This window comes from Drosophila teissieri, chromosome 2L, assembly GCF_016746235.2.
Source record: "Drosophila teissieri strain GT53w chromosome 2L, Prin_Dtei_1.1, whole genome shotgun sequence".
Lineage (NCBI taxonomy): Eukaryota > Metazoa > Arthropoda > Insecta > Diptera > Drosophilidae > Drosophila > Drosophila teissieri.
The window spans coordinates 20,521,523-20,547,220 of record NC_053029.1 but is presented as its reverse complement, the minus strand read 5'-3'; the positions used below and the strand labels follow the sequence as shown (position 1 = coordinate 20,547,220).

Sequence of the window (25,698 nt, the reverse complement as noted above, 5' to 3'; positions counted from 1 at the left end):
AGGCCTAATACGCTGTGGACAAACCGTAAACAATTAGTTATTCCTCAATGCCAAATGCTCCGCTTTGCAGTTCACCTTACCGCTGTCCCCCTGTACCTGGCACACAATTGCATTTGCAATACATTTTAAATTGTCTGTTATTCGCTGGCGCAACCCGCTCCTCTGGTGAGCTCCCCACTTTTTTTTAGCGACTGAAGCACGTGGATTTCTGGCTACCCTCTACTACGTATGCACCTCTCTTCTTTCGGGGGACAGGTCTCCATATTTTTCACTTTGCTCTTATTGTGGCTTTTATTGAATAATTTGCCTGCGAGAACTTCCACTTCCCACTTACCACATCCCCGGTTCACGTCGGCGTCTCCGTCCCCCGCTCTCCATACTGGTCTTGAAGTCCGGACGACGGAACTGGCGGATCTGGCGGATCCGACGGTGCCCGCAGCGTGGTGACGACGCCATCGCCGTGGTTGGGGGTCATTATTCGATTAAGGAAAATTATTATGTTTTATTATTTATAATGCAAATATCAGCACAGACACGGCGGTGCGGTGGACAGAGATTCGCTGTGAGGGTGGTCTGGAAGCCCGTTCATTTGTTTTGAGTGGCTATAATCAGACCATTCACTGGGAGAAAAAACCACTGGCTGTCATATAATTAATGTGTTTTAGAAAATGTATTATTGCTTATACTTTTGTATACCTTCCGAATTTCATTAAAAGTTTAAAGAAAATAGTAAGAGGTCATTATAATACATCATCTTCTTTGATTGAAACCTTTCGAAAAATATGTTCTAAATCTTTACTGGTACCTTTTCAGTGAACATTATTTGTGATAGTCATAAAGCATTTATGCATTTATATATGCATGCTCAAAACCCCCTAATCGAATATAGCCAGGTATTATGGATAAAGAGTTTAATTATGTTTAGGTGTTCTTGAAGATTTAAAACTTTAAAAACCTTCATTTAATTTATTGCAGTGCCACGTTCGGATTCCGGACTTATCACCGATTTGTACTTTGTCACCCGGCTATGCGAATATTTTGTGCGGCCCCATCAGTTTCTTCAACTCATTCGCCGATGATAAGCTCGTAATTTAAGTGCTGATAAAAATTTAACGAGATATTAGGCCGATTAGTGTATTAGGGGATTACTATTATTGACATATATCAGCGCCTCTGTGCTCGTACATCCCGTTGATCGGATGATTTCCACCGATTTCCCTGTCATGTGGAGTGGTCACGATTCATTGCCTTCATGACCTTACGAGTATGGAAAACCATCCAAGGTTTTGCCCCAACCAGTCCGGGTACCCATTAACATATATTAACGTGTTTACTTAGAGCCTTTAATGGATGAATCTTAATCGGGTATTAAAACTGTAATTTATTTACCTACTCTATAAATAAACTACATCTCCACTAAAAAAAAATTTACATCACATTATACTTAGAATACAGATAGTAGGTTTTCTTTATCTGAATGGGTTTGATTTGATTAAAAAGAATTGTAGTTAAGAATATGGTTTAAATTTTTCCTAGCACTTTCCTTTTTTAAGAACATAACGACAAGACGTTATTCTGTCATTATTCACAAAAAAGGAAAAGGGCAAGAAAAGGGCAGGGGAATACGTATCTGCAAACGAGCTAACAAGTTCTTTCAATTCCACGTAGAGCTTAAGTCAATCTTTTTTCTGCTGACGATCGGCCAATAAAATAGATGATATGGCCAACTGTGAACAGAAGAGTTCACGTTAGATTCCCCACCACCCAGCTGGTCGCTGCTCACACAGTGGCACCTGGCTGTTGCGAGAAGGCGTGAGTGCGAGCCACACTCTTTGGCGGAATCAACAACCGTATACGCTACTAATGGATTCTCACTGCGCCGCCCGCCCGTAATCCTTTTAAGTCCCACCCACCACCTAACCCACTTCCACCCGTCCAGTTGCTCCCAGTTCCACCCACTTACCCACTTGAGAAGTGTGCAAAGCTGCGCCCGAGGGGCGATTGCAACATTTCTCATGCGACTCGCTGGAAACAATTGCATTCGAGTTCCGCCGGCTTTTGTCTCGATTTCACTTTAGTCGGCCAGCTGAATTCGAAATGCAATTTGTTGCTGACAAGTGGCCGGCGGACACAATGAATCGCAAATTCCAGCGCAATCCTTGGGCCAATTAGGCAAAGGACCCAGGGAAAGGGAAATATTTATGCACCCAATTTGAGCGTAAGCGCGAACGCGAAGGCAAACGCGTCCCACACCTTTGGGCCATTTGTGGCCGAGCTCATCTAATGTCGGTCTTCAAATCATAAGCATATTCAACATCCCTCCGAGGATTACGTTTTCACGCTTCCATGAAACGGAAGTGACAGGAAGAATCATGGCCCAATATTAAGGGTTCACGGTGAAGGCCCCTCGAAATGAATCTTAGATTAAGTTATTTCGTTTTTGTTGTGGAATCTTGGAATACTACTAACTTTTAACATTTTTAGAATATTTCAATACTATAACAAGATAGAACGCTATAGTCGGGTTCCCCGACTATCTGATACCCGTTACTCAGCTGGTAAAAGTGCGAAGAGAAATTACAACAATGACCGTTATTGGCGGTTTGTGGGCGTTAGAGTGGGCGTGGCAAAAAGTTTTTTGGTATAGAGAGTTAAATTTACAAGACGAACAAAAATGTGAAAAAAAATTCACAACATTTTTCAAAGGTATGGGCGTGGCAGTTTTGGGCGGTTTGTGGGCTTTGGAGTGGGCGTGGCAACATGAATCGACAAACTTGCGCTGCGTCTATGTCTCTGGAGTCTGTATGCTTATTCTCAACTTTCTAGCTTTTATAGTTCCTGAGATCTCGACGTTCATACGGACGGACAGACAGACAGACAGACGGACAGACAGACGGACAGACAGACGGACAGACAGACGGACGGACAGACGGACATGGTCAGATCGACTCGGCTATTGATCCTGATCAAGAATATATACTTTTATGGTCGGAACTCTTCTGCTGTTACATACTTTTCAACGAATTAGTATATTTACTCTACATAACGGTATAAAAATATAAAAATTAAAGCTGCTTTTAGAATGCCTTTTGCTGATATTAGAGTCATTAAAACTATTGTGCTTTTGTGTTTCCCTGTAAAACAAGTTGCCGTTTTCCTCAAAATGCACATTAATTTCGATTAGGGCCACTGCCGTTTAGTTCCTTCAAGTTTAGAATACTAACGACTTGGGAAGCCTCACTGTATTCGTTCTTGTGTCTGTATGTGTGCTCGCTTTGAGGAATAAGTGGTATCCGGGAATCCTGGTGCTTTGTGAGACCAAATCGCTCATTAATGCCTCCTCGGTGGGGCAGGCACAGCATTTGTCAGGCCCACTTAATCCTCGGTAAATCGCGTAATTATGTATGTACGTGCACAATGGCAGCGCCTAGCTGCGATATAATTTCCGCAACATTTATTTATTAATTAAAAAATTTGTGCCATTGATGACGGGGCTTTGGAGTAAGCTAGATAAATTACCATAAATTGTATTTTATTGCCTCAGTTCTGTTCACAAAGAGAATGGACGACGAGCTTTAGCAGCAGGCCGCCGAGTACCGAAAAGACCGAAAATTTGTAGCATACTTTCCAACGCTCTGCGATTTTGCCATTATCAGGGAAAAAGTTTCGGCCGCAGCAGCTGGAGCAAGTCTGGTACCCTTTTTTATGCCCAAGCAACCACATTCTGTGGCTGGTCCTTTATACGATTAGGGGAGGAATGGGGTCTAGTTGCGGCCCAGTTATGCAATTCTCGGCTGCCTCCTGCGATTAGTATGCAGTTTTGTTCGGCTTTCGCTCACTGCGGGCAGATGCGTTTTTAATTGCATCAAAGAGGACTTCCGCTCCTGGACAGCCCGGCCTTGTCAGCTTCCTAATTGGACATTTGTAATTAACTTCACTGGCAGTCTCTGGCGCTTCATTTTTTGTTCCTTCCGCCTCGCACTTGGCTCATTTCTCACCATGCAGTTAGTATTTAATGCAGTTGACCCTTTTGCACCGTTTTTTCTGGGTTATTTATGTATCGCTCGTTAGTTTTCGGCGGACGCTTATTTATCGGCTGCCCTGGAGATTTGGACAAGGTCGGATTTAGTTTACCCAAGTCCAGCGTGGGAGTGGTCTGCGGGGGCACCCCCTGACCACCTGACAAATGGCTGGCAACAAAGGGGCTTAATTGCCAGGGCGAGTGTCTCCGGTTTGTCATAATTAACCCAGCTCGAGCACACTGCAAATGCATTTGCTGGCCAAATGGCGACTTTCGAATTCATTTGTGCAGCCCGCAGGAAGTGGCCTACTTTCCTCCCGATCCAAATCAATAATTTTCTTGGGCGCCCTGCTGGCCATTAAAGTTGCATGTCTTCGGCTGTGGCGCAGCTCTCGAGCACTCAATTAGGTCTTGGAAAGGTCGGACCCTCTCCGGTTTACCTTAGTTTCAGTTCTAAGTTACGGCCTTGAACGTTGGCAATTGACCTATGCGAGCGATAAATAGTTTGCGGCTGGCTGGAGAGACTGATAAATGCACGTTGTCAAGTCTGGCAAATAAAACTCGACCACGCAGTTAACTAATATTTTGAAATTGAGTGCAAAAAATAATTGGCATTTTTAATCTATGTAATATGCCAATGCTTTTATATTAAGCTAGCGAATTGAACTGGCCGACACTTCTACTTTAATAGAGCTGGTTGTAAGGAAAAATACTTCAGCGAATGGTGAACTTTAAACTGATAGTTTTGGAAATTACAAGTAATTTATAAAAAAGCTTGGTGCAACATTACACAAAACCCCTAAAGAAATGTATACTTTGAATGCAGCCACTCTTGACAAGGACTGAATTCATCCGCCAAATCAAGAGGTCGGCACATTATTTAAGACGAGTTCACAAAAATATTATTTGAGCATTGAACAATGCGTTAACTAGGATCTGCATGCCAGCCAGTTTACTTGGAGTCCTTTCCGTTAAAAGTCAGAATAGATGGCCCTGGGCAAAGTGGCAATTAAAGCTGAAGCTGTAATGGGCTTAAGCATTCAATGCTTTTGGTTCTGGGGCATGGGTGTACCTGTGTGCGTGCCCGCGTGTTTGTGAGAGTGCTTCAGTTCAAAAACCTCCAAACATTACGTCACAAGCTGGAATCCACACAGACGGGGAGGTAGTGGCACACATTGAAAAGTGCTGCGGGCCAGACACCAACACACCGACACGGTGGTGTGGCATGGCATTCAAGTTGCTCTCGTACATCCTTGCCGCGCCGGAGCTTTGGATAGGGCTAGCTGTGTGGGTTAAGAGCGGGAACCGGGGTTAAGAATGATGTCTCTGCGTCTGTGTTTTGCAATTGTCTAGCTCTGTTCAACTGGGGTTGGCTTGGCTGGCCAAAGTGGAAAGGAGAAAAATGTTAAGACACCTGGACCCGGATCTGGGCAACACTTTTGTCTGTTGTTGCAGTCGTTTTCTGCTCTTGCTGGCGAAAAAATCAATTTATGGATTTTAGTTTCGTTCACGTTTGTTTTTATTTGCCTCAGCCTCATCTCTCATATCTCTTTGGCACGTTTGCAGCTCTCAAGTCTTTCAGAGCGTCTGGCAGCTTGTTGATGCCTCGGCGAATCGGAATCCATCAAATGTAAGGTCCCTGCTCGGGCGCCATCGCACCACTTACCACTCACAACTCGCAATTACAGCAATTTTTTTAATTGCAATCAAATGAGACGAAAAAGCTTGCCGCATTACTTACCCTTGCCTCAAGCCCCTTTCTTCGCGTTTTTCAATCTACCTTGGCAGGATGCAGGATATAGCGGATATCTTCGGTTGGCGCGCCAAAATGAGTTACCGTCGTTTACAGCCAGAGCCTTCAGCTGCGATTGTGCGTTTGCTTTTGTTTGTGTTTGCGTTAGTTTTAGCGCAAGGGACAGCAGTGCGAAACGTAATTAATTTATTAGAAGGGGAGGGAAACTGGTACAATTCACGGCACTGCCAGAACACTTTCGATTCGAGCTAAGCTTGGAACCACACTGGAACCACGTACTTGGTCACTTTAAATATTTGCTCTGCACTGCAAAAGTTCCCTCCTCTTCTGCGGATACTGCTGCTGCTACCTCGGCCTTTGCTTCTCTAAGGACCAATACTTTGGGGAGGAATCGCTGAACAGGACTACTGGAATCCTATTGCCTCGGTCCCTTTTATACGTGGTGCGCTTGCGATCCACTCGCAGCAATCAGCTGGCGCGGATGCTGTGGATGCTGGTGGCTCTCCGGGATTTCCACTGCGCAGGTACAAACAAGAAGCGGTTGCAGGCAACTGACCGAATCATAATTAATATTTAGTGGTAATTTTGGTAACTAATTGAATTTCATTTTCAATAAGAAGCCTTTCCTTATTCAGTACATACATCAGCTGCCTCCTGAAAGTGTGCAACGTTTTCTGTCTGCAGTTGCCGCTGAATTGGGGTGGCCCGTGCTCAGCTGCGGAATTTTAAGTCAGCCACTTGTTGCTTTTTTAAAGATGCGTGCCAGGATTGAACTGAAGTTTACAAAGCTTTTACAGAATTATATGATTATTTGTAAACACTTTTACAAAATATTTGAGTAGTTGGTAACGTCTGTATAAATATTTTAATGTTTCTATGTAATGACAAAATATATTATTGTTAGAAAATGTCAACAATCTAAAGTCGTTATAATAATTCACCAATGTTTTGATAGTTTTGATAATTATAAACTCTTGCAGTTTTGGGGAACCATTAATTTATTACAACTTAGCTCCGTTAATGTTTAAGGCAATTCTATTAGAGTGAAAACTTAAATCGTAAATATTGTCGTATCAATTCTCTAGACCTAATTCTCAAGGCTGAAAGTTTAGAAATTTGCATGAAAGCAACAAATTAGCTGCCACATTTGATTGATGCAAAGAAATAAATCAACGGGGCCCTGTTCAACGAAAGTAGTTGAAGAAATGCTTTCACCGATGGAAGCGCCAGCTAATTTAATTGGCCACTGAATAAACTTCTTTGACATGGCAGATTGGTCCCACACTTGGTCCAAAAAAGAACTGAATCCATGCGATACAAACAACGGAAAGCGAGGTGCCGAACTGTTTATTCGCTCAATTCAACACATTCACCCATTCGCGCATTCATTGATGATTATCTTAACGGTTTACAGAGGTTCTGCGCATTTTATCACCTGGGATGATGGCGAGGAATTTTGATGTGAATGTTGAGCAGAACGGAAAGACATCTGGTAATGCTGCATTATTTCCCCTTCCTGTCCTCGCTGGCCTATCCATAGCAGAACTCAAAGAGTGCGAAAAATGAGAAACATAAACCAAGTGTACAAAACGCTGGAGATAAGACTTACAGGTCTATTGTTATGCTATACACTTAAAATAAATATTATATATCTAATTTATCGTGCAACTACTTATGTCTACAATAAAATGTTACCTATTTGTCAATCTATCGGCGTATCTAATGACAGCAGAATTTTAAAATATTTATATACACATTTGAAATTAGAAGCTCTTGAGTTCAAGTTGTCTCACCATGGAGATGTCTTACTGAGATGGAAACCCCTTTTCCAGTGCACCGCATGTTGTTCCTCCATCTTAGGTGAGTGTGTCAGGTGCATGGGGCTGCTTTGGATGGCATGGTGGCGGAGCGCGATAGTCGGCGAAAAGCACATAAAGCGAAAAGAAAACGCAGACGAAAATAAACTCCGCAAAACTCGACTTCGCCATGTATCAAATGTCTTTCAAAGGTAGTTAAATGCTTCCTACTCCACGCAGAGCCAAGTACCACGTCGTATACCTGGTTGGGTCAGAGTGAGGCAATAAACATAAACCAGGCCCAGCACTCCTCTTTCTCTCTTTCTCACTACAAAGCCACCGAGGTAGGGTACTATCAAAACCGACTGGCCGGCCCATAAACTATTTATAGCTGTTGCTGTCCGTCGCTGCTTTCGCGAGACTTCCTTCTAGCTGAATTCGTGTAACCGAATCTTCAGTGGTCAGTCCCAGTCACCAGTCCTCCTCAGTCTCCTCTATCTTCTGCCTCTTTCTCCGGCTGCCAGTCCCTCTCTTTCGCGCAATCTCCCACCTCCAATCGCTTCCCTATGCATACAAATTAACGATTTAGCACACATCGCGTTAAGTGGATAAGTTTTGAGAGAGCAAAAAGGATGACATGAAGAAAGAATCAAAGAGCCGGAGAGCAGAAGACAAAACAAATGGAAAGAAAGCAGGAAAAAGTTAAGTACTTGGGACAACAATTCTAAGTAATGCAAATGGTTAACCCATTTAGACCGGGAAAAGCTTAAAAATGATTATATTGAACTTGAAATGGTATTAGAACAGAATTATTATTAAAGTTTTACAGTGTAGAGGAAAAAGTTGTATTACAATTTTTAATTAAAATGTTATTTTGTATCAGTTGCGTCGGAAAAAGGTTGCTACCTTTCGATAATTGCTTTTTTAAAAAATTCCATGACATATTAACCCTTTCTGGGGTTAATATTGCACTTTCCATGCCCTAGACTAAACCCTAGTCGAACTTGGAATCGGAACCCGTTTGCCAACCCCTCCCGAAAACAAGTTCTACCCCCAAAAGCCGACGCAAAATGTGGAAGACGACGACTGGCGAAGAGTGCAGAACAAAATTTTGCCGCTAAATTTTCGTGACAGCTGTTGAGCAGCAACAATAAAGAGAGCAGCGAGAGATAATGCCAGTAAGAGAACCGGAGAGAACCGACAACAAACGGTAAAGCTAAAACAGCACAACTTCGGCAAACCAGACTCAGACTCGCGGCTCAAAGCATGCGACTCTCCTCTCATTCGCGTTTCAACCTTCTGCACAAGCGGAGTGGCGCTCGAAATCGAGGAGTACGTGAACACCACCGTTTGGTGTACGAACATACAAACGTCGGCGATAAACTCGACCCCGATCCCCGCTTCCCGATCTCCAAACCCCTAATCACGAACCTCGAATCACAAAATACGAACCTCGAACCGTTGAAGCGGGACCTCGAAGGGCAGCCCTTTGAGCCTTGTCTAAAAACCCGAAACATTTAGTGCGATTGTGTTGGTGGGAGCCCTGCACTCCTGCCATACTTAACAGACTTTATATGCATATATTCGTGTGTATATAATGGGTCACTGGAGCGTGCGATATGCCCAAAGTGACAGAAGCACCAACTACGGCGACTAAACGTGCGACTCATGCGCAAAGCAACTGACAGAAGCACAAAGGCGACAAACGAAAAACGGAAAGAACGAACGGCAGTGGGGGCCAAAGGGGTGATAGGTGCCAGGGTGCACAGGTGAACAGGTGTCAATGTCAGCCAAAACTAAACAAGGCTGATACAGTGCGAGATCCAAAAAGGGAAGCATTAGGTGAACATTAGGTTAACCATCTCGCCTCGCCGTTCAATCGAAAGAGAAAAACATAATACAAAATAAAGGGCTGAAATTTCTGTTGATAATATTGAAAGTTTAAGTAAAGATCTCTTGGGACCCTAAAAAATAATGTAATGGCGAACTAAGCAATATAATAATGATTAAGCTAAATTAAAGCGTTGGTAAAAATTTTAATCAGTCTAGAATTTGTGACTAATTACTAAAACTATTACTATTAATCAACAATATGCTGAGTGGATGATGGAAAAAGAAAACAAAATACAAAACAAATGACGTAGAATATTATGTACTACATGAACTTATAACGATCTTATGTTTAAGTGAACCTCTAAAATATTTAAAACAATCAAAATTAAATGAAAATAGAGATAAATAATATCAAGTGTACCCGCCACATACTACTTTCTAACATATTATGCATGTGAAATTACAGACTCGAACATTCACCTAAATCCCGAGTCCGCTCTTTCGATTGAACACTGTAGTTAACATGCACTTGGAATCGAACCCTGTGCAACCCCCTATTGTGAGGAATGGCCACAGGTTGCACTTCCGCTGGCGACCAATCGTTGCCATTGATTTTCTTCGTGTGTGCTTTAATGTGTTTGTTCATTATTTTCTAGTTATTCATGGCTGTGAAAACAACTTTTACAAACCAAAAAAAAAGGGGAAAATAAATATCAGAAATAACAGCCATTTCACCCGTAAATTGAAAACGAACAAAAGTGAGCAAGTAACAGCGGGAAATTGAGAAAACTGAGATAACCGAAACCAATCGGACAGCATCGGTTAACAGTATTAACCAGCGACCGGCGTCTTACTGCCGACTTCCGTTCATTTAAGCAGATTTTTGTTGCAGTCCCAAGGGGCAAGAGGCCCCCCTTTTGAGGGGGACAGCAGCTCAATTTACCACAAAAAGAAACTCTACAAAACGCATCATTGGCGTGGAGTTGCGTTGACTAATTTCCCAATGAATCGGCAGATGCGGTTGCGCCCTGTGGCTGCAATATATACACATATGTATACATATTTATGGGCTCATGTGTGTGGCATGGCTATTAAAGTTGGCCGGGAAGAGTGTGTGAAACCGTTAGTAAGAGCTACTCTGACTGCGGGTCACCCGCTTCTCACCCGCAGCTTGATAAATAGTTTCCCTTCAGATACTCGCAAATGTGCACTGAGGAAAAATAGTATCAGACTTGCCCCACTTTCGGCCGCAACATGGTCTACTTTAGTGTCATATCATAGAAATCAATTGATTATAGAAAGAATCATGAGAATCTTTAAGGTTCAATGATACAGTATTACCAAAGTACAGCGATTTGTAAATTTATAACATTACTTGACTGTTATAAATAAATCAATTCAATGAACTTAACTGTGTCTTAACGCAAATTTCAAATGCGTTTAATCAATAATTTGAATTCCGCGACATGTCTTGACTTTATATTTTGATGTGCAAATTTTCGAGGTGTTGCAAATATTGTCAATGTAAAACTTAACACTATTTTTCCCTCTGTACAAATGAGCTGTCATAATTAATTGAGCTATCAGGCAGGCAAAGCTTAAGCGCGGCCTTCTGGTCAGCTCGCCGGATGGAGTTGACCCATTTTACGGCGACCCAATTGCATCTGAAATTGTTGTCTACTTAATCATCAGATTAGTTACTGTAACAACTTAATTCGACATGCCATGCGAATGCCGCAAACAATTGTGTGAAAATTGCACAAATCCAACTTGCAGATACAAAAACCGGCACACTAAAAATATGTGCAGGTAAATCTGATGCATGTTGGGTAACACACTTGGAATGGAAATCAATTTCAATTGACCAACCTCAACGAAAATGATATGCAAAACGCCGGATTTAGTTTGATATGCATGCAAATGCACTTTTAATTGCCGCATTGTTTGGGGAACTGCATATCATGCTGTTGCACAGCCTAAATTATCTTTCAAATCCCAGCAAATCCAATTCAGAGAATTTCCACACATCCACCCGGGCTTCACTCAAAACTCAAAAGAAATGACTTCGGAGGCCCGCAGGCCTTTCTTTTTGTTTCCCTTGTCCAAAACCATCAACAATCACTGAACACTGAACAACGAACTTTGAAAACCGAACAACAAGTGCGTCGAATACGAAATCGTAGTCATCTTGGTACCTCGACCATCCATCCATCTATCCACGTATCTGTCTATCCATAGATACTTCGCCAGACGCACTGTCAGCGTTTCAAGTCTACCATTTAACTGGGAAAGAGAAGAAATGCTGGCGACCGAGAATTTCTCTTTTCCAATTTGTGCGCATTTTTGTTTCGGCCAGTTTCGCTTGCCTATATTTGCCAAATTGTGTTTGGGAGCCTGGGGCCTTTGGCTTCTTCCAAAATTTACCACTGAGCCACTTAACCCATTGCGAGCCAAATGGGTTAACCGGCCTGAGTCGAAGCACTCTGCGTAATTACGTGCCAGAAATTAACATATTTGGGCGTGCGAACTGAGGCTGCAAGTGCACATTTCACTGTGGGTGCAGCAACACAGAACCCGAAGCCAGACACAATCATGTACCTCGTGAATATATGAAGTCGAAGGTGACAGACCAACGCAGCGAAGTCGCAGAGCTTTCTTAAGATGTGTAGCGATGAGACATTGCCAGATTCTGGTTATCTGGACCTGGGCGGGGTTCGTTATCTGCCGCCGCATTTGTTTATGGGTCTCTGCCGTAAAAATAAACCAAAATTCCTTTCATTGCAGTACGAAAGCAAACGCTCCCAGGCACAAAAACACCATACCAACACCACCAGCACCCCGCATGGGAAGTCTTGAATTTGTGTATCACGCCGTCTGATAAGCTGCTCCGTAAGCGATTTTTATTTTCGGTGGCCCAAGTGGAGGCAGTGCGGCAGTGCGGCAGTGCTCGCTTCCAGAGGCAAAACAATGCTCGTAACTGGCGCGTAATTAACACACAAAAGCTAAATAACCAAAAACAAGCAGTAAGGCGAATTTGTTTGCCAAAAGTGTTTCATGTGCGTGAGAGTAAAACAGTGCCTGCATAAGACACTCAGTGCGAAATGGAAATGGCCAAGGGCCGCTCACAATTCACAAGCAAACTACACACACCGCCCATCGGCGACAGCAGCAACATGGCAAGTGAAGTGCCAGCAGCAACACCGCCAGCAGGATGCAACGCCATCAACGTCGACAACAACAGCCAGGATAGCAGTCCCGATCCCGCCCAGCAGCAGCTGAACTCCAGCGTGGACAGCGGGATTGCGGTGCTCGAGGCGGAATCTCCCACCATGAGGAGGCGCCAGCGACTGCACCAGTGCCAGAGGATCCTCCAGGTGTTGAAGCGGGACCAGCTTACCCACCAGCAGCTGCGCGATAGATTAAGGTGAGTGAAGCTAGAGGTGATGTAAATTCCTGAGCTCTTTCGTGTCATAACTTTTATTGGTCATATTGGTCACATTGTCTTAACATTTTATTTTACCCAAACTAGCACTTTTTTCTCTCTTCAATTTGATTTGAAAGTACAGGGGAACACCCATATTTCGATCTTTTAATTAATTCAATGGGTTTAATTTTAATGACAATAAATCAAAGCCGTGGAAATTTGACAGTATATGGACGCTGATTTCGCCATGCGGCCAGAACGGAAGCCACTGGCATCTGGGATTGGCCTGAACCGAATTGAGTGCCCATAAAGCCCACAATCTTACTGCACACTGCACTGGGTACATGCATCTGCATCTCCCAGACTGCGGGCGGATATCAATTTATGCAAATGTGCCGACCTCAAAATGGAAATGACAATATCTCGGGCGCAGTCAGTCACTGAGCCATGTCATTCGTACAGCCAGAAGTCATTCCGTGAGCAGTCTGAGTCTTCTGGGAATTCTTTTCGACAATTGCCATAGAGAAACCCGCTGAAATAACCGTTCGATTTGGACACATTTAGTTACCATTAGAGCACTGGAATCTACTCGCTATGGAGCCCCAAAATCTCGAACCCATTCCATGATAATTTCATGTTTCCATACAAGCTTCGTTGGCTGGGGAGTGGAGCGGCAATCTTATCGAATATTTCATAATTAAGTTGATTAATGCCAATTAATTGCCGTAAGCTTTGCCATTGGCATGGCCATTGGCAGGGCCAATCGATTTCGGACGTTTTTTCTTTTGGCCACCAACTCTTGCACCCATTCAAGCGGCGGACATGTGACTGGCAGCTGCCAAGTGGCGTTTGCAATTGCATTTGCAAAAGGTCCGTTGGACAATGTGGAATGCCAGAGAATATTGGACGGGGTGTGGTTATAAGTGTCCATATTTCTGGGGCTCAATGGGGATTTGCCTTCCACCACCTAGTTGCATAGCCATCAATGCTCTGACCCAGTGCGACACTAGGGGCCAGTTCCATTTTGGTTACTCGCCCGCAACGCACACAAATCCTAAAACAAAAGCAACACAAATATTAACAAAATAAAAAAATCGGGAAACATTTGGCCGTATAGTAAACCCAATCGAAAAAAGTGTACACCCGTTTGCAACCTCACATCCCAAATAGTCTTGACACTTATCTGCGAGTTTTTCGTCGCATACCGAGATATATATTTATATGTACATCTTATCAAATCAACGCTCGGTCGGCTATATACGCGATCCGCCATAACGAAGTGGGCAAACAAAATCCAATATAATGCCCATATACCTCAGTTATATATTGTGCAAAAAAGTAAACAAAACCGAATACAATTTTGCTAAAACAAACCTGTCGGCGCTCCAGTCGCAGTCGGAGTCAGCTGCTCCATTCGTTAAGTTAACTTGAAGATCGTTGGCTCTGGAGGCCCTTATCCACGTGATTTTAATCAGCTTGGTGTATGTTCCGGCGAATATATAGCCAAGACTTGTTTCAATTTGTGCGTCATGCATTCGGGATTGTTTTCGGTGTTGACGGTTTGGGTTTTTTAAAGATGGAGTAAGGTTATCGGCTGAACGGACGATGGCAATTAGCGGCCTCAGTTCGTGTGGCAGACACCCCAGAAGCATATTGCTTACAAACTTAACGAAAAATCAAATTTTGCGGTAATTATTTATTCAGATATTCCGCCGGTGAGGTTCAGTTCGATTCAGTGGGAAGATTCCACAACTACTAAAAATAAATTCATAAATAAATCCCACACCTTAAATGCCAACTGAAGTGAATAGCACGATAATTAAATACATATTTCTTAGAACCACACACACACACACACACACAACGGAAGCTAAAATTTTTGTAAATAATAAATGCAAAATCAAAAGAAATTATGCAACTAACAACTACATGTATATCTATTGAAGATCTCGCTAGAAAAAATACATACTGTCGATAGGAGCTTTGCAAAAAGCACATACTGACATTTATCAAGTTTAATTAGTGCTAATCGCAATGTGCAAAAATAAACACAAAGGAAAACACTTAAGCAAATAAATTAATGAATAAATAACTGCCAGTACGTGATTCAAACAGTAGACAACGTATTCTAAGTTTTTCTAAGTTTCTCTAAAGTGATTGCATCTAAACTACGAGATTTGCATACTTAAATGAATAATGTTCTTGAAGTGATATATGACAGCAATTTCAGTTATCGTTCTTTGCATTATGTTGGAAATTATTTACCTCTAATAGTCACGAATTGAAGTGTGACCAATTGCAATGAGTTGTACTTAAAAATATTAATTTACGTAATTTACGTTTTCTCTGGGAACTAACTGTATTACAGTCATACCTATTTCCAATTTGACTAAAAATTCGAAACTTTAATGCCCTGCAAAGGCTATTCACCCATACAAGTTCAGGTCAAAATCTAGGCAATTTAAACTGAACAAACAAAAAAATGTTTGATAAGGCTAAGGCCAAAGTATGTATTGGCCGAAACCTACTGAGTAGGCACATGGGGAATTTTTGGTTCTGATAAGTAGTAAAAAATAGTTAAGTGGAGTATTGTTCTGGCGATTTTATTGATTTAGTCTAGTTGGGGGTTTCACTTGAGGTGGAATTAAATCAGAGGTGCTTCCGATAAGTGTGTGTGTTTGTGTGCTTCTAATGCGAATGCCACGGAATCAAAATCAATATCGAAATCGATATCGTAATTGAATTCAATGCGAACTCCACAGTGCCTGAAGCGCTGGATGCGCCCCTACATCTGCCTCATGGAGTTGCCAATCAACCGACCTGGAAGCGGGAACCTGCTGCTGGGACTTACCTCCGTGGTGGGTCTTATTGGAAGCGCCTATCTGCTGCAGTGTGGCGCCCAGCAACTCTTAGGGTGAGTTAATCAAATGGAGATAAATCAAAATATGGCATCCGATGGATACAAGTTCGGATACGTGAGCTAAGCTCCGGACCCGCACGTGCAGATGCACTTTCATATATGTACATATATGCTGCAGTGGCAGATACAAATGCAGCGCGAGATAAATCCGAATAGAAACTGAAACTAAACTTTCTTGACTGCAGCTCCAGCCTGGTTACGTGGCCATCGTTTCGCATGACTTGATTGCGTTTGCGTGTGGGAAATGGCCAAGCTGAGGAGATTTGACATAATTGTTGCCATTTCTCCAGTCGCCGTTTTCCAACTGCTATTTTGCCACTTGTTTCTTGCCCCGAAAATGGCGATGGCGATGCAGTTACTCACTTTGGGCATCGAGTGCGTAGCTTCGCCTTAATTAAGGATTGCGCAATCTCCGCCACCTGCCTCCAATTTATGCGGCACCTGTTGAGCCTCGCCGATGGCCCCCCGGTCCGTTAGACGTTTTATAACATTCTCAGTCCAGACAAACTGTCATTGACTTATCGCGAATCCGGTCACAAGCACAATAGAATCTCAAAGAATGGCCAGCGGAAGTCGTTGGCCAACAAAGGGAACGACTTTCCACCGCCCCCTCCACCAGTTTTTTCCTTAAAAAGCGTCACAAATTGGCAATAACAATTGGCCATGCCTAACAACGCCCCTCATTTGTTTTCCTTTCGTCACCTTTTCAATGGCAACTTAATTAGCCGCTTTGTTGACAATATTATTTGTATTATTACTGCGGCGGCAGTTACACATAACTTTTCAGTGTATTAGGGAACTATGCGTATCGAAACTATAAGACTTAAAGTTATGCAAAAATAATGCAATTTTTTAATTTTATATTTAGAAAGTCTTCTTACATATTTTATATTTAAAAAAGACAAAAACAAGAACAGGTAAAATGGAGCTTACTGTTTGAAGTCACATATGTATATGTCAATTTCTAAGTACACAAAAGAGAATTTCACTTCGCTTTTAATTCAGTTCTTAAATTCTGGGTCTAAAAGACGACATTTTATAAACGTCTCTGAAAAGCCAAACGAGTTGTGGAATTATGGAAAGTCAGCTAAATGCAATTAACTCTGGCCGATGGCACAGCTCAGATATGCACAGAAATTCTGGGTTTTATACGCTATTAAAGTGTGAACAAACCAGTTATGTTGGCTTTATGGCAAGTGAAAAGCCGCAAAAAGTTATGACCGAAGTATTTTCAGTGTTTAAAAGTGCGATTAAAAGCCGATTGTGAGAACAATATCAAGTTGTGGAAATGGTTTAAACAAGCATGATGGCCAATACAGTTTTCTAATTTGTTTGTGGAAATAGCTGTTTAAATATGGGCATAGGAAATATCCCCATATTAAAGCATGCTTTTAGGCTTACGTGTTAAATTGTATTGTTAAACAAATTAAATATTTTGCCAGGTGAATCAAGACATTCAAGAAAATTCATAAATCCTCTTAGATACGGTTAGTGATGATCTCACAAAAGTCGGATAGTAAACTCGGAGATAATCAAAATATTAGTACTCTCATATCAATAAAACCATTTACGATGCCACTTACTTGATTCCACGAAGAATTTATTAATCTCCGGCTTGAAGTTCTAGGAAATTCTGGAGATTATGTTATCAATGGCGCGTTTGTGAAAGCTATTGGCCCGGTTGGGATATTAATAACGACGGAACCTGAGGGCTTGACGCTTTCTTGTGCGGGAATATGCTAATGAGACACATGATACGCACATACATATGTATGTACATTCATATATTAGCCCAGATTTCCAGCACGGATTTCTAGGGAATCTCGGCCACTCGAGACATGAGATCGCTGTTTGAAAAGCATTATGCCGATGAAAGTGTTGCCGCTCCGTGGCGCCATTTGTTGCCAAAATAGTAATTAAAACTCAAATCCAGGCAGCAGTCGATTGATTAGTTAATAAACCGCTCGCAGCATGCATACATTATATTTTGTCAAACAAGAACCAAGCTAACTCGTTTGCGGAATGTTTCTCACAATTATCATTTGGAAATTAATGAAGTTCAGGCCAAGACGGCGAGCGGGAAAAATATTGCCAAAAATAAATTAGTCGACAAATGAATGCAGCAGACAGCCGATGATGCGGACTGCTGACTGCTGATTTTCGACCACGTATCTCCCCCAAAACGGTTCCTGCTCGACCAGCTTTCCAGCTCTCGCATCAAACAGATCGGAGAAGAAAGGCGATAAATCTGCATGGAAATGTGCGCAGTCATGGCTCCCATTCCGCTATATACCTATGTAGACCTGTTCGACGGGATCGTGTGCAGGGGGACTCCAACTTACGTCATTGACGAGTTTGTTTAGCGCTTAGAGAGGCAGTGGATTCCCGCTCTCCACGATTGAAACCGGCGTGGAATACAGCTGTGGCTTTGTGGGGCTATGGAGAGGCTATAGCGCTATTGCTGTGGAGCCATAGAGACACGATCTCAGCTGTTGACCGCCGACTCTCAAAGCCAACTGCGCATAACAAAGGCGAACCTTGTGCGAGAAAGTTGTCAGTGTCGTGGGACGCGGATCGCTATTTGATAGCGAATTGGCATTAAGTGCTTCTATTGGCGAAATCGGTTCAACGCGAGTGCCATGCCAAATCCCAGCAAGCCCAACGGCGCTAATCAGTCGACAAACATTTCGAATACCTGAAAACCCGATCCCACCTGGAGCCAGCCCAACAACCAGCAAGAATCCACCACAGATCCAGGTCCAGATAGAGATCCAGGGAGCATGCTGTTCTCCGCGGTGGTGTTGTGCCAGGTGGAGCGGCTGATGTGCCTGCCCATCAGCTTCGCGGTGCTTGGCTTCCTTTTCATGGCCTGCACCATGGAGGTGGTGTTGCTCAAGCTGACTACCACCGATCTGGTCCTCGGACCTCCCGTCGAGGATTGGGAGGAGAACGGAGGCCCGGATGGGGAGGAGCAGATCTACTACGAGAATTTGGAGAACAACTACGAGCACTGGGCGCGGAGGAGGATGCGATTCCACCGACAGCGACAGCAGCATCATTTGCCCACTTCGACTTAGGCTAGAATATATGTATATTTTAAATAAGATTGGTTTAAGCGGGTATATTGACTGATCTTCTCCTTCACCTTTTGTTTTCCACTATTTTTGGCGGCCTATGCCAGTTATTTGAATCTTTCGCAAGCGTATTGTTTTTGATGGCTGTTAACGGTTGACTTTTTCCTTAAATAATATTTGTTTGTTTGTAAGCGAAATTGCGAATTTTGCCATTTGAATAAGTTGTGCAGCAATCCGCTGGCCGATTTCTCATTTCGAGCACGTACAAGACACCCAGGAATTCCCTTCTCTCTTGTGTAAGAACTGTAAGTGACTGACATAATCCGAATACCTATCGAGGCAGTGCGTCCCTTAGATTGTAAGATGTGTGATAGAGCTACATGTATACTTTAAGCCGCGCCATTTCGCCTAAGTTGATTAAACTCGGCTTCGAAACCCCATTGCCTTTTTGTTTGCCTGGTCCAACGGGTTTGCGTTGTTATGCAATTTATGGGGTCTAACAGCCGGGAGAAAGTCAATTGCCCCATGCAATTGTGATTGGGTGGACTGCCCACTATTTGCTGGGGGAAGTACTGGACTGGACTGGACTGGTCCAAAAGTTCGCAGCACGATCAATAGCTACCGACTAATTGAGTTGAGTTTAAGCCAACGACCTTCTGGCCGTTGAATAACCCCAGCTAATCGTTAGAACCGACCTGACTAATCATCTGGTTTCCACCATCCAACACTCTCGAAATAACGCGCGATTCCTTCCGCCTTCTCTCTTCCAGCAAACTAGCCAATAAGAAGTGGAGGAAGGAGGAGTCGAGCGAGGATCACGCCTGCAACGTCTGCTGTGCGGACCTGGATCTGGGCAGTGCCAAAAAGTGAGTACAATTCGTTTCTCCAGGCCAGAGGAATGCGAAATACCTGTTTGACATCGTTGATATTACTGATATTAGCGTTTTGGAATGTATTCGAATGCTTGCTTCTTCATAGAAATATAATAAATTAATCAAACATACACCTTTGCAAAATATAATTTGGAAAGGACTTTTATACTTTCTTCTGCATCGGTTGAGGTATTTACTCCTATCAAACTGAAAATAAATCAAAATAAAGTATATAAAAATAACGAGAACTGAAACATTTCATTCTAATTAATAAATAGTATATAAATTCCATTCTATAAATGGCTAAATGGTTCAAGATTTACGTACTAGCTTATTAAATATCTTTTTAAGTGACCTACAAAAGTATCGACGAGTATATTGTAAAAGTAATGATCTGGGAAAACCTTTTCCAGCTACGTGACATGTTGCACCTGCGGAAAATCGGTTTGCCGCGGGCCCAAATGCTCTGACTGGCGGCCCAAGGACGCCAAGTGGGAGTGCCAGCTATGCCAAAGCTCCAAGGAGTCGCTCGCCCACACCTCCTCGTGGGTAGCCGAGCAAATGTCCTTCAACCACCACAAGTTTGTCTATCCGACGAGGGCCAGGAGTGAGGTGTATATACCGATTGTGCGCGATGGCAACGACAGCAGCATTCGTGAGTGCAGTTCCAGGAAAGGAGTACTTGGAATATCTAGTCTATATTTGCAGAATTCGAAAGCGTTAGCCAGATTGGTCATACCGCCCACATGGACGAACGGGCCAAGATCCGAGAGTACGTGGAGCAGATTGTGGCCGAAATGCTGGGCGACAATTTGGACCACGTCAAAGTGGGGCAGCTGTCCAAAAGTGAGAACTGTAAGTACCCAGATTGCCTGAGATTCGATTAGAGCGAATGCAATTCATGCAATTTGTGCAAATCAAATTCAATTGGTGCTGCAACATTTTTTAAATCTTGCTACATATATGTGTTGCCAAGCGTTTAGCAACATTTGTTGCTGGCTGATGATCTATAAGTCCAAGCACACTTTTAGGCAAGCTTTCAAGTGAGAGCTTGCTGAAAAGACTTTCTGTCTATTTTGTTTTGTCTGCTCATTAACCGATATTTGCACCCCACACACACATGACACAAAATCAGACTTGCAACTCTTTGATAAATTCCATGCGAAGCTGAGTAACCTGCTTATCAATTTGGAAAACAGTTTTTGCGCGCTTGCGCTCAGGGGAGGTAAGTAATCGGTAATCGATAGTGACTAATCGATCGAGCACGTTGTAATCGTCTGTTTTGTACGCTAACCTTTGTAACGTCGATTACTAGTTTTTGAAGGCAGTATTATTATTGAATTTAATTTATTATGTATTTTTAGAAAAAAAAAAGTTAATTTCCATACAGTTTTTAAATTTGAGGCTATTATTGCTATTTAATTTTTATTTATTTTAATTCATCTATATAACAAATTTCACCAAAATATGGTAGCAAGAAAGCTTTACTTGAAATGTTTTAATTAAAAAAAGTTTACCAAATTTAACCTTGAATATTAAAAACTTGTATTCCCCTAAAAATAAACTTTTTTTAATATATATACATATATATGTATATAGTTCAGCAACAAATAACTTGATAATCGTTGAACTTATCAAAAAGTTTTTGTTAAAAAAAGCCTATTTTTAGTCGTAACCCAGTAATATGTATTTCCTACCCTTGGTATACGGCTGTATGTTGCGGCTCTCCACCAAAAACCCTAAAACAAATCTATGATTGCGTCTGTAGTAAAGCTCCTATCTCCTATCAGTGGGCCATAACCAGAGTCCAATTAAAAAGGCAAAATCAACAACCTGCAGCGCTCTCACTCCTTACAATCTGTGCCTCTCTGTTCAACCTGCTGAAATCGCGGTCAATGCTGGTTGATAAGAAGCGCCAGAGAGTCAGTGATAAGACCGCTTTGATAAGGCTTTTTAGCTATTGAAGTGCCGATGGCAGCGAGAACATCATGATATTCCGCCTTGCAGGTACTTTTTCGAGTGCTACGCTACCCATAGTCCGAACCTAAGATCAAATGACAGACAGTGATAGGCATTAATCATACGCACCGTTGGTGGGTTGCTCACCAGCAGGTTTCGTAATTGGAAAATTGGCGTAAATGTCTAACTTACAAGACCACTCAAGATGTTGTGTCTGAACAGTCGATTGATTTGGTCACGCTTCCAGCTTAGTTCGGCGATCTGGGCTGTAAAACGCCTGAAAATTGCAAAACCAATCTGCGCCACTCGACCAAATCTCCCAACCAGGCCCACTGTACCCATACAAAATATGAACTTGAGTGTGTGAGTGAGCGTTTAGACGCTCGCCGCTTACCGCTCGGCAATCGCACCGAACGTAACTTCAGTTGCCAGAAGCGACGCGTCGCGATCGTAACGCCAATTCCGCTCCGGCCCAGAAATTCCGTCCGAAACGCGTGTGATAACATGGTATAGGCCAACATACATTGCGTACTCATCCATAGAACAAGCAGATAAAGGAACTTCTCCAGCTGCCAGATTAGGCCCTAAGTCAAACAGACCAAGACACCGCATTAAGTGACGAGTTATCAACAACCTTGACCCGACACTAAGTTGGCAAAATATATAATGAGCAAAAATTGAAATCAATAATCGTGAGGTAAAACAAACCGGCAGATGAGGAAGCGGCCTTAATCAACGCTAATACATATTAATGATCTTCATCCCCGATATCCACGCTTGAAGCTCCGAATGTGTAATCCCTAGATAAACAGCGAATTATGATCGTGAAAAGATGATCGACGGCTTTCAACACGCTTCCGTAACCCAATTCACTCGGTAGTTTATCATTGACCTTAACTAAATAAAGTAGCTCTGGGCCAAGTAAGCCTTGTGCACCCAACTTATCGCGGGCCAGTGAACCGATCGAAGACGGAGCAGTCGGAAGGGCCATTATCGAGCACTTGAACCCACTGGCTGGGCGGTGAAATTAAAAATAAAGTAAAAAACAGCGAGTGATAATTGCCCGAGTGATTTCGCCTGAACCCTGAACTTTGGAGTCGCACAATAGACTCAGAGATCGAGAAGTGATCCGATCCGGTTGGTTCTGTCCGTCCTAGGGGCCAGTTTCTGGGCTATTTCTGGCTATTTCCATTGATGACTCGTTCTGGATACAAAAGTGTGGGTCTGTGACACTTTTTACACACCTTTTTGCAATGACTAACGGGGGACTAGCTGTTTGGGCAGCTAGACATCACTAGATAAAGAAATATAGGCGGCATTGTAACGCAAAATAGATAACTCGGGGTTATTCATTATGCGATGTGGTATTTACCGCAATACGTTAATAGACTTAGCATGTCAAAGGAAAATGATAAATATGCGAACCGAAGTCGCGATTTTCAGCCTGACTGGAGTCTCTCGAAGTTCGGGGAGCTACGGTTGTTCAAGCGTTTAGGGGAGGCGGTGACAAATTTATGTTTTCAGCTCAATTAGGAGAACAAAGCCAACAAAAAAACCAAACTCAAATATGTGCTCAATATAATTAGCAGCCCTGCCGACCGTTATATCAATGAATGCTCCAAACAAAAACGAAACACAAACGTAAATAAACAAATAGGCGAGATATCCACGGTTCAGCGGTATCAGACGTATACGATATTTGCGTGTATATCTATGTATATATGCATGCAGCATGGACTTTACTTTGGGCCTAGTCACTGGCATGTATGCCGTTTTGGCCGTAATTGTCTTTTACGTGGTTTACGTCATTGAGGTGAAATTAGGTATGGCCAAAACACTCACTCAATCATTTACTTTCTTCGCCTTTCACACACTCATAATCACTAGTCTAGAAGTAACCGAGTTTTCACTTTTATTGTATCGATCTCTGCTAACCAAGCATATCTTGTAGTGTGTGGTTTTGGCTGGTTCTTGTTTCTTGGTCTTGTAAATACTGCTAACAAAGCTCGACACTTGCTTTCAGATCTTCCGGCCATCGTAAATGGCCATACAAACAATAATAATAATAACACCAATGCCGATTCCAAACTGGCCGACCTTTCGCAAACCCGACTACGCAGTCTCATCGAGACGATCATAGCGGAGACCTTGCGGAGTTCCTCCCTGAGCGTCAGCGGAGCCGTCTCGGAGATCAGCCTGGATACCAGATCCCACGTATCCGAGCTGGCCAACGGAAACGGGCTGAAGCGGCGCCATCGCACCGAGCACTACTTCGAGCCGAAGATCTATCAGGATCTGCTGGCCACAGCGGTGCTAAATAAGGTAAGCTTTCTGGAACCCCACTATTCACTCACCACCTGTGGAACTACCCTATTGTCCAACCCCCCCTTCTTCCCCGTGAATAGCCGCCCATATCCGCCATTTTAACTGACCAATTCCGCCCATTCGACTTTCATTCGACCTGCACTTGCGAGGCTTCGATATTCCAGTTGGCACATCGCCGAAACAGACCAGGCTAATTAGTTGCAGTCCATTGTCTTGCCCGTGCAGACGTTTTAGCCAACTACCTGGTGTACATTGCGGATGAATAGCGGAATCAATTCCAAAGATAATTGGATAATTCAATTTGTTGGAAAGTCGCATACGCTTCATAAGCCCACTCAGGATCATGGCTGATCCAGATGATCAAGTAAATATATGAAATTGCTGAAGTACAAACGTGGGCAACTGGTGAAATGATTTAGCGAGCCATATCAGCAGTGGTATTCCGATCTTATCACAGCGTCACTAATCCAGTCAGCATTAAACTGCCCAATTGCCTTATCAAATTCTTCTTTTGCAACTTGGCCAGTAATTGACTTCGTAACGGCACTCAATCAATTTGGGCTGGTAATCGATGACGAAACGAGGGTCTGGTTGTCAAGTGTCGTAGTAGCTAAATATTGCCGGGTATAATCAGCTTAAGGGCTTTTTTTCTTACAAGCAGTTGACCCACAACAAATCGAGAACTCTGGGGTTCAACAACACTGCCATTGCTATTGCACAATGCCAAGGCCGATGGTCTAAAATGTTGATATTTTTCCTTTACGGTTTCTTTGCCAGATTGCGGATAAGGAAGGGAATACAAGGCTGGTTGCGGAGAGTACTCCGGACTTGAGTGGTCGCCACATTGACGAGAATTTCAATGCCGAAGCGCAGAGCACCACGTCCGGAAGCTCCATTGAACCACGAAGTGATTGCAGCCTCACCGATCATGAAATCGGACTGGATGTAAGTGACTAATTGCTTGTAGTTTAAACCCACTGGTCAAACCTTCATATTTGATTACAGAATGGCAAATCCCAATCCCTGCAAACGGACTTGGAAAGGGAATCTGTCCTTAGTGATTATATAGCCGCACACATGGTGCCACTGCCAGACTTTTCAGCATCCGTGACAGAATCCGAGGATGGTAAGTGGTTAAATACATTTTCCTGGGTATACAAGGGTAGCTTTATTTCCCATCTAGATATTGGATCCATCACCTCGGGCATGATCGGGGATGGAAACTGGGAGGACAACTGGCTGTTCAAGAAGAAACGCAGCTCGGCGACTCACAGCAGCATTGGCATGCTAGTGCCGGCACCAAGGGAGAATGTACGTGCCCAGATTGGGGATAAGACCACCGATGAGGTGAGCGATCTCTCGGAGATGGGTTCGGACATCGACGAGAGCTCTTTGGATCTGCTGCGATGCAACGATCTCAACGATCGTCTCCTGAGCAAGCACCTTATAGGTGGCCAAAACACTAAGCTGGTCCTCGACGAGCTCGTCGATCGCACCAGTCTCACGTCCAACACATTGCTGGAAGAGAATGAGCCCGCATTCACAGAGACAACCAATGAGTTCGTGGTGTCCCCGATGGCAGTGCCTTCTGATATTAAGGCGCCATCTCCGACGCCACCTCCTCCACCAATGATATTCCAGGACGACTTGTTGAACGAGGAGCCAGACCACACTCCCATTGCAGGTAACTTTATCCTCATCTTATGTACCTCCAACTGTAG

At 43.2% G+C, this 25,698-nt stretch overlaps 2 protein-coding genes across 16 annotated transcripts in view; both read left to right on the top strand.

Annotated features, from left to right (window-relative positions):
* Positions 1–8,816: 8,816 nt before the first annotated feature.
* The window catches only part of LOC122612501 (titin homolog), a 28,015-nt gene continuing 11,133 nt past the window's right edge, over positions 8,817–25,698 (top strand). For 3 of the 15 annotated variants that reach the window (XM_043786226.1, XM_043786289.1, XM_043786242.1), the window contains exons 1-9: positions 12,188–12,827; positions 19,592–19,687; positions 20,107–20,348; positions 20,402–20,548; positions 20,829–20,918; positions 23,676–23,974; positions 24,755–24,922; positions 24,983–25,103; positions 25,161–25,661. In XM_043786226.1, coding sequence (XP_043642161.1) covers positions 12,505–12,827; positions 19,592–19,687; positions 20,107–20,348; positions 20,402–20,548; positions 20,829–20,918; positions 23,676–23,974; positions 24,755–24,922; positions 24,983–25,103; positions 25,161–25,661 — 1,987 coding nt within the window. In that variant the 5' untranslated portion in view covers positions 12,188–12,504. Of the gene's footprint in view, positions 8,942–12,187; positions 12,828–14,233; positions 14,516–15,589; positions 15,742–19,591; positions 19,688–20,106; positions 20,349–20,401; positions 20,549–20,828; positions 20,919–22,056; positions 23,476–23,675; positions 23,975–24,754; positions 24,923–24,982; positions 25,104–25,160; positions 25,662–25,698 lie in introns of those variants that run through there. The other 12 variants (XM_043786235.1, XM_043786202.1, XM_043786178.1 and 9 more) reach the window with 11 other exon arrangements.
* LOC122612626 lies at positions 18,075–18,851 on the top strand. The gene has a single exon (XM_043786370.1). It carries the CDS (start codon positions 18,528–18,530, stop codon positions 18,822–18,824), a length of 297 nt encoding a protein of 98 aa, XP_043642305.1. The 5' UTR covers positions 18,075–18,527; the 3' UTR covers positions 18,825–18,851.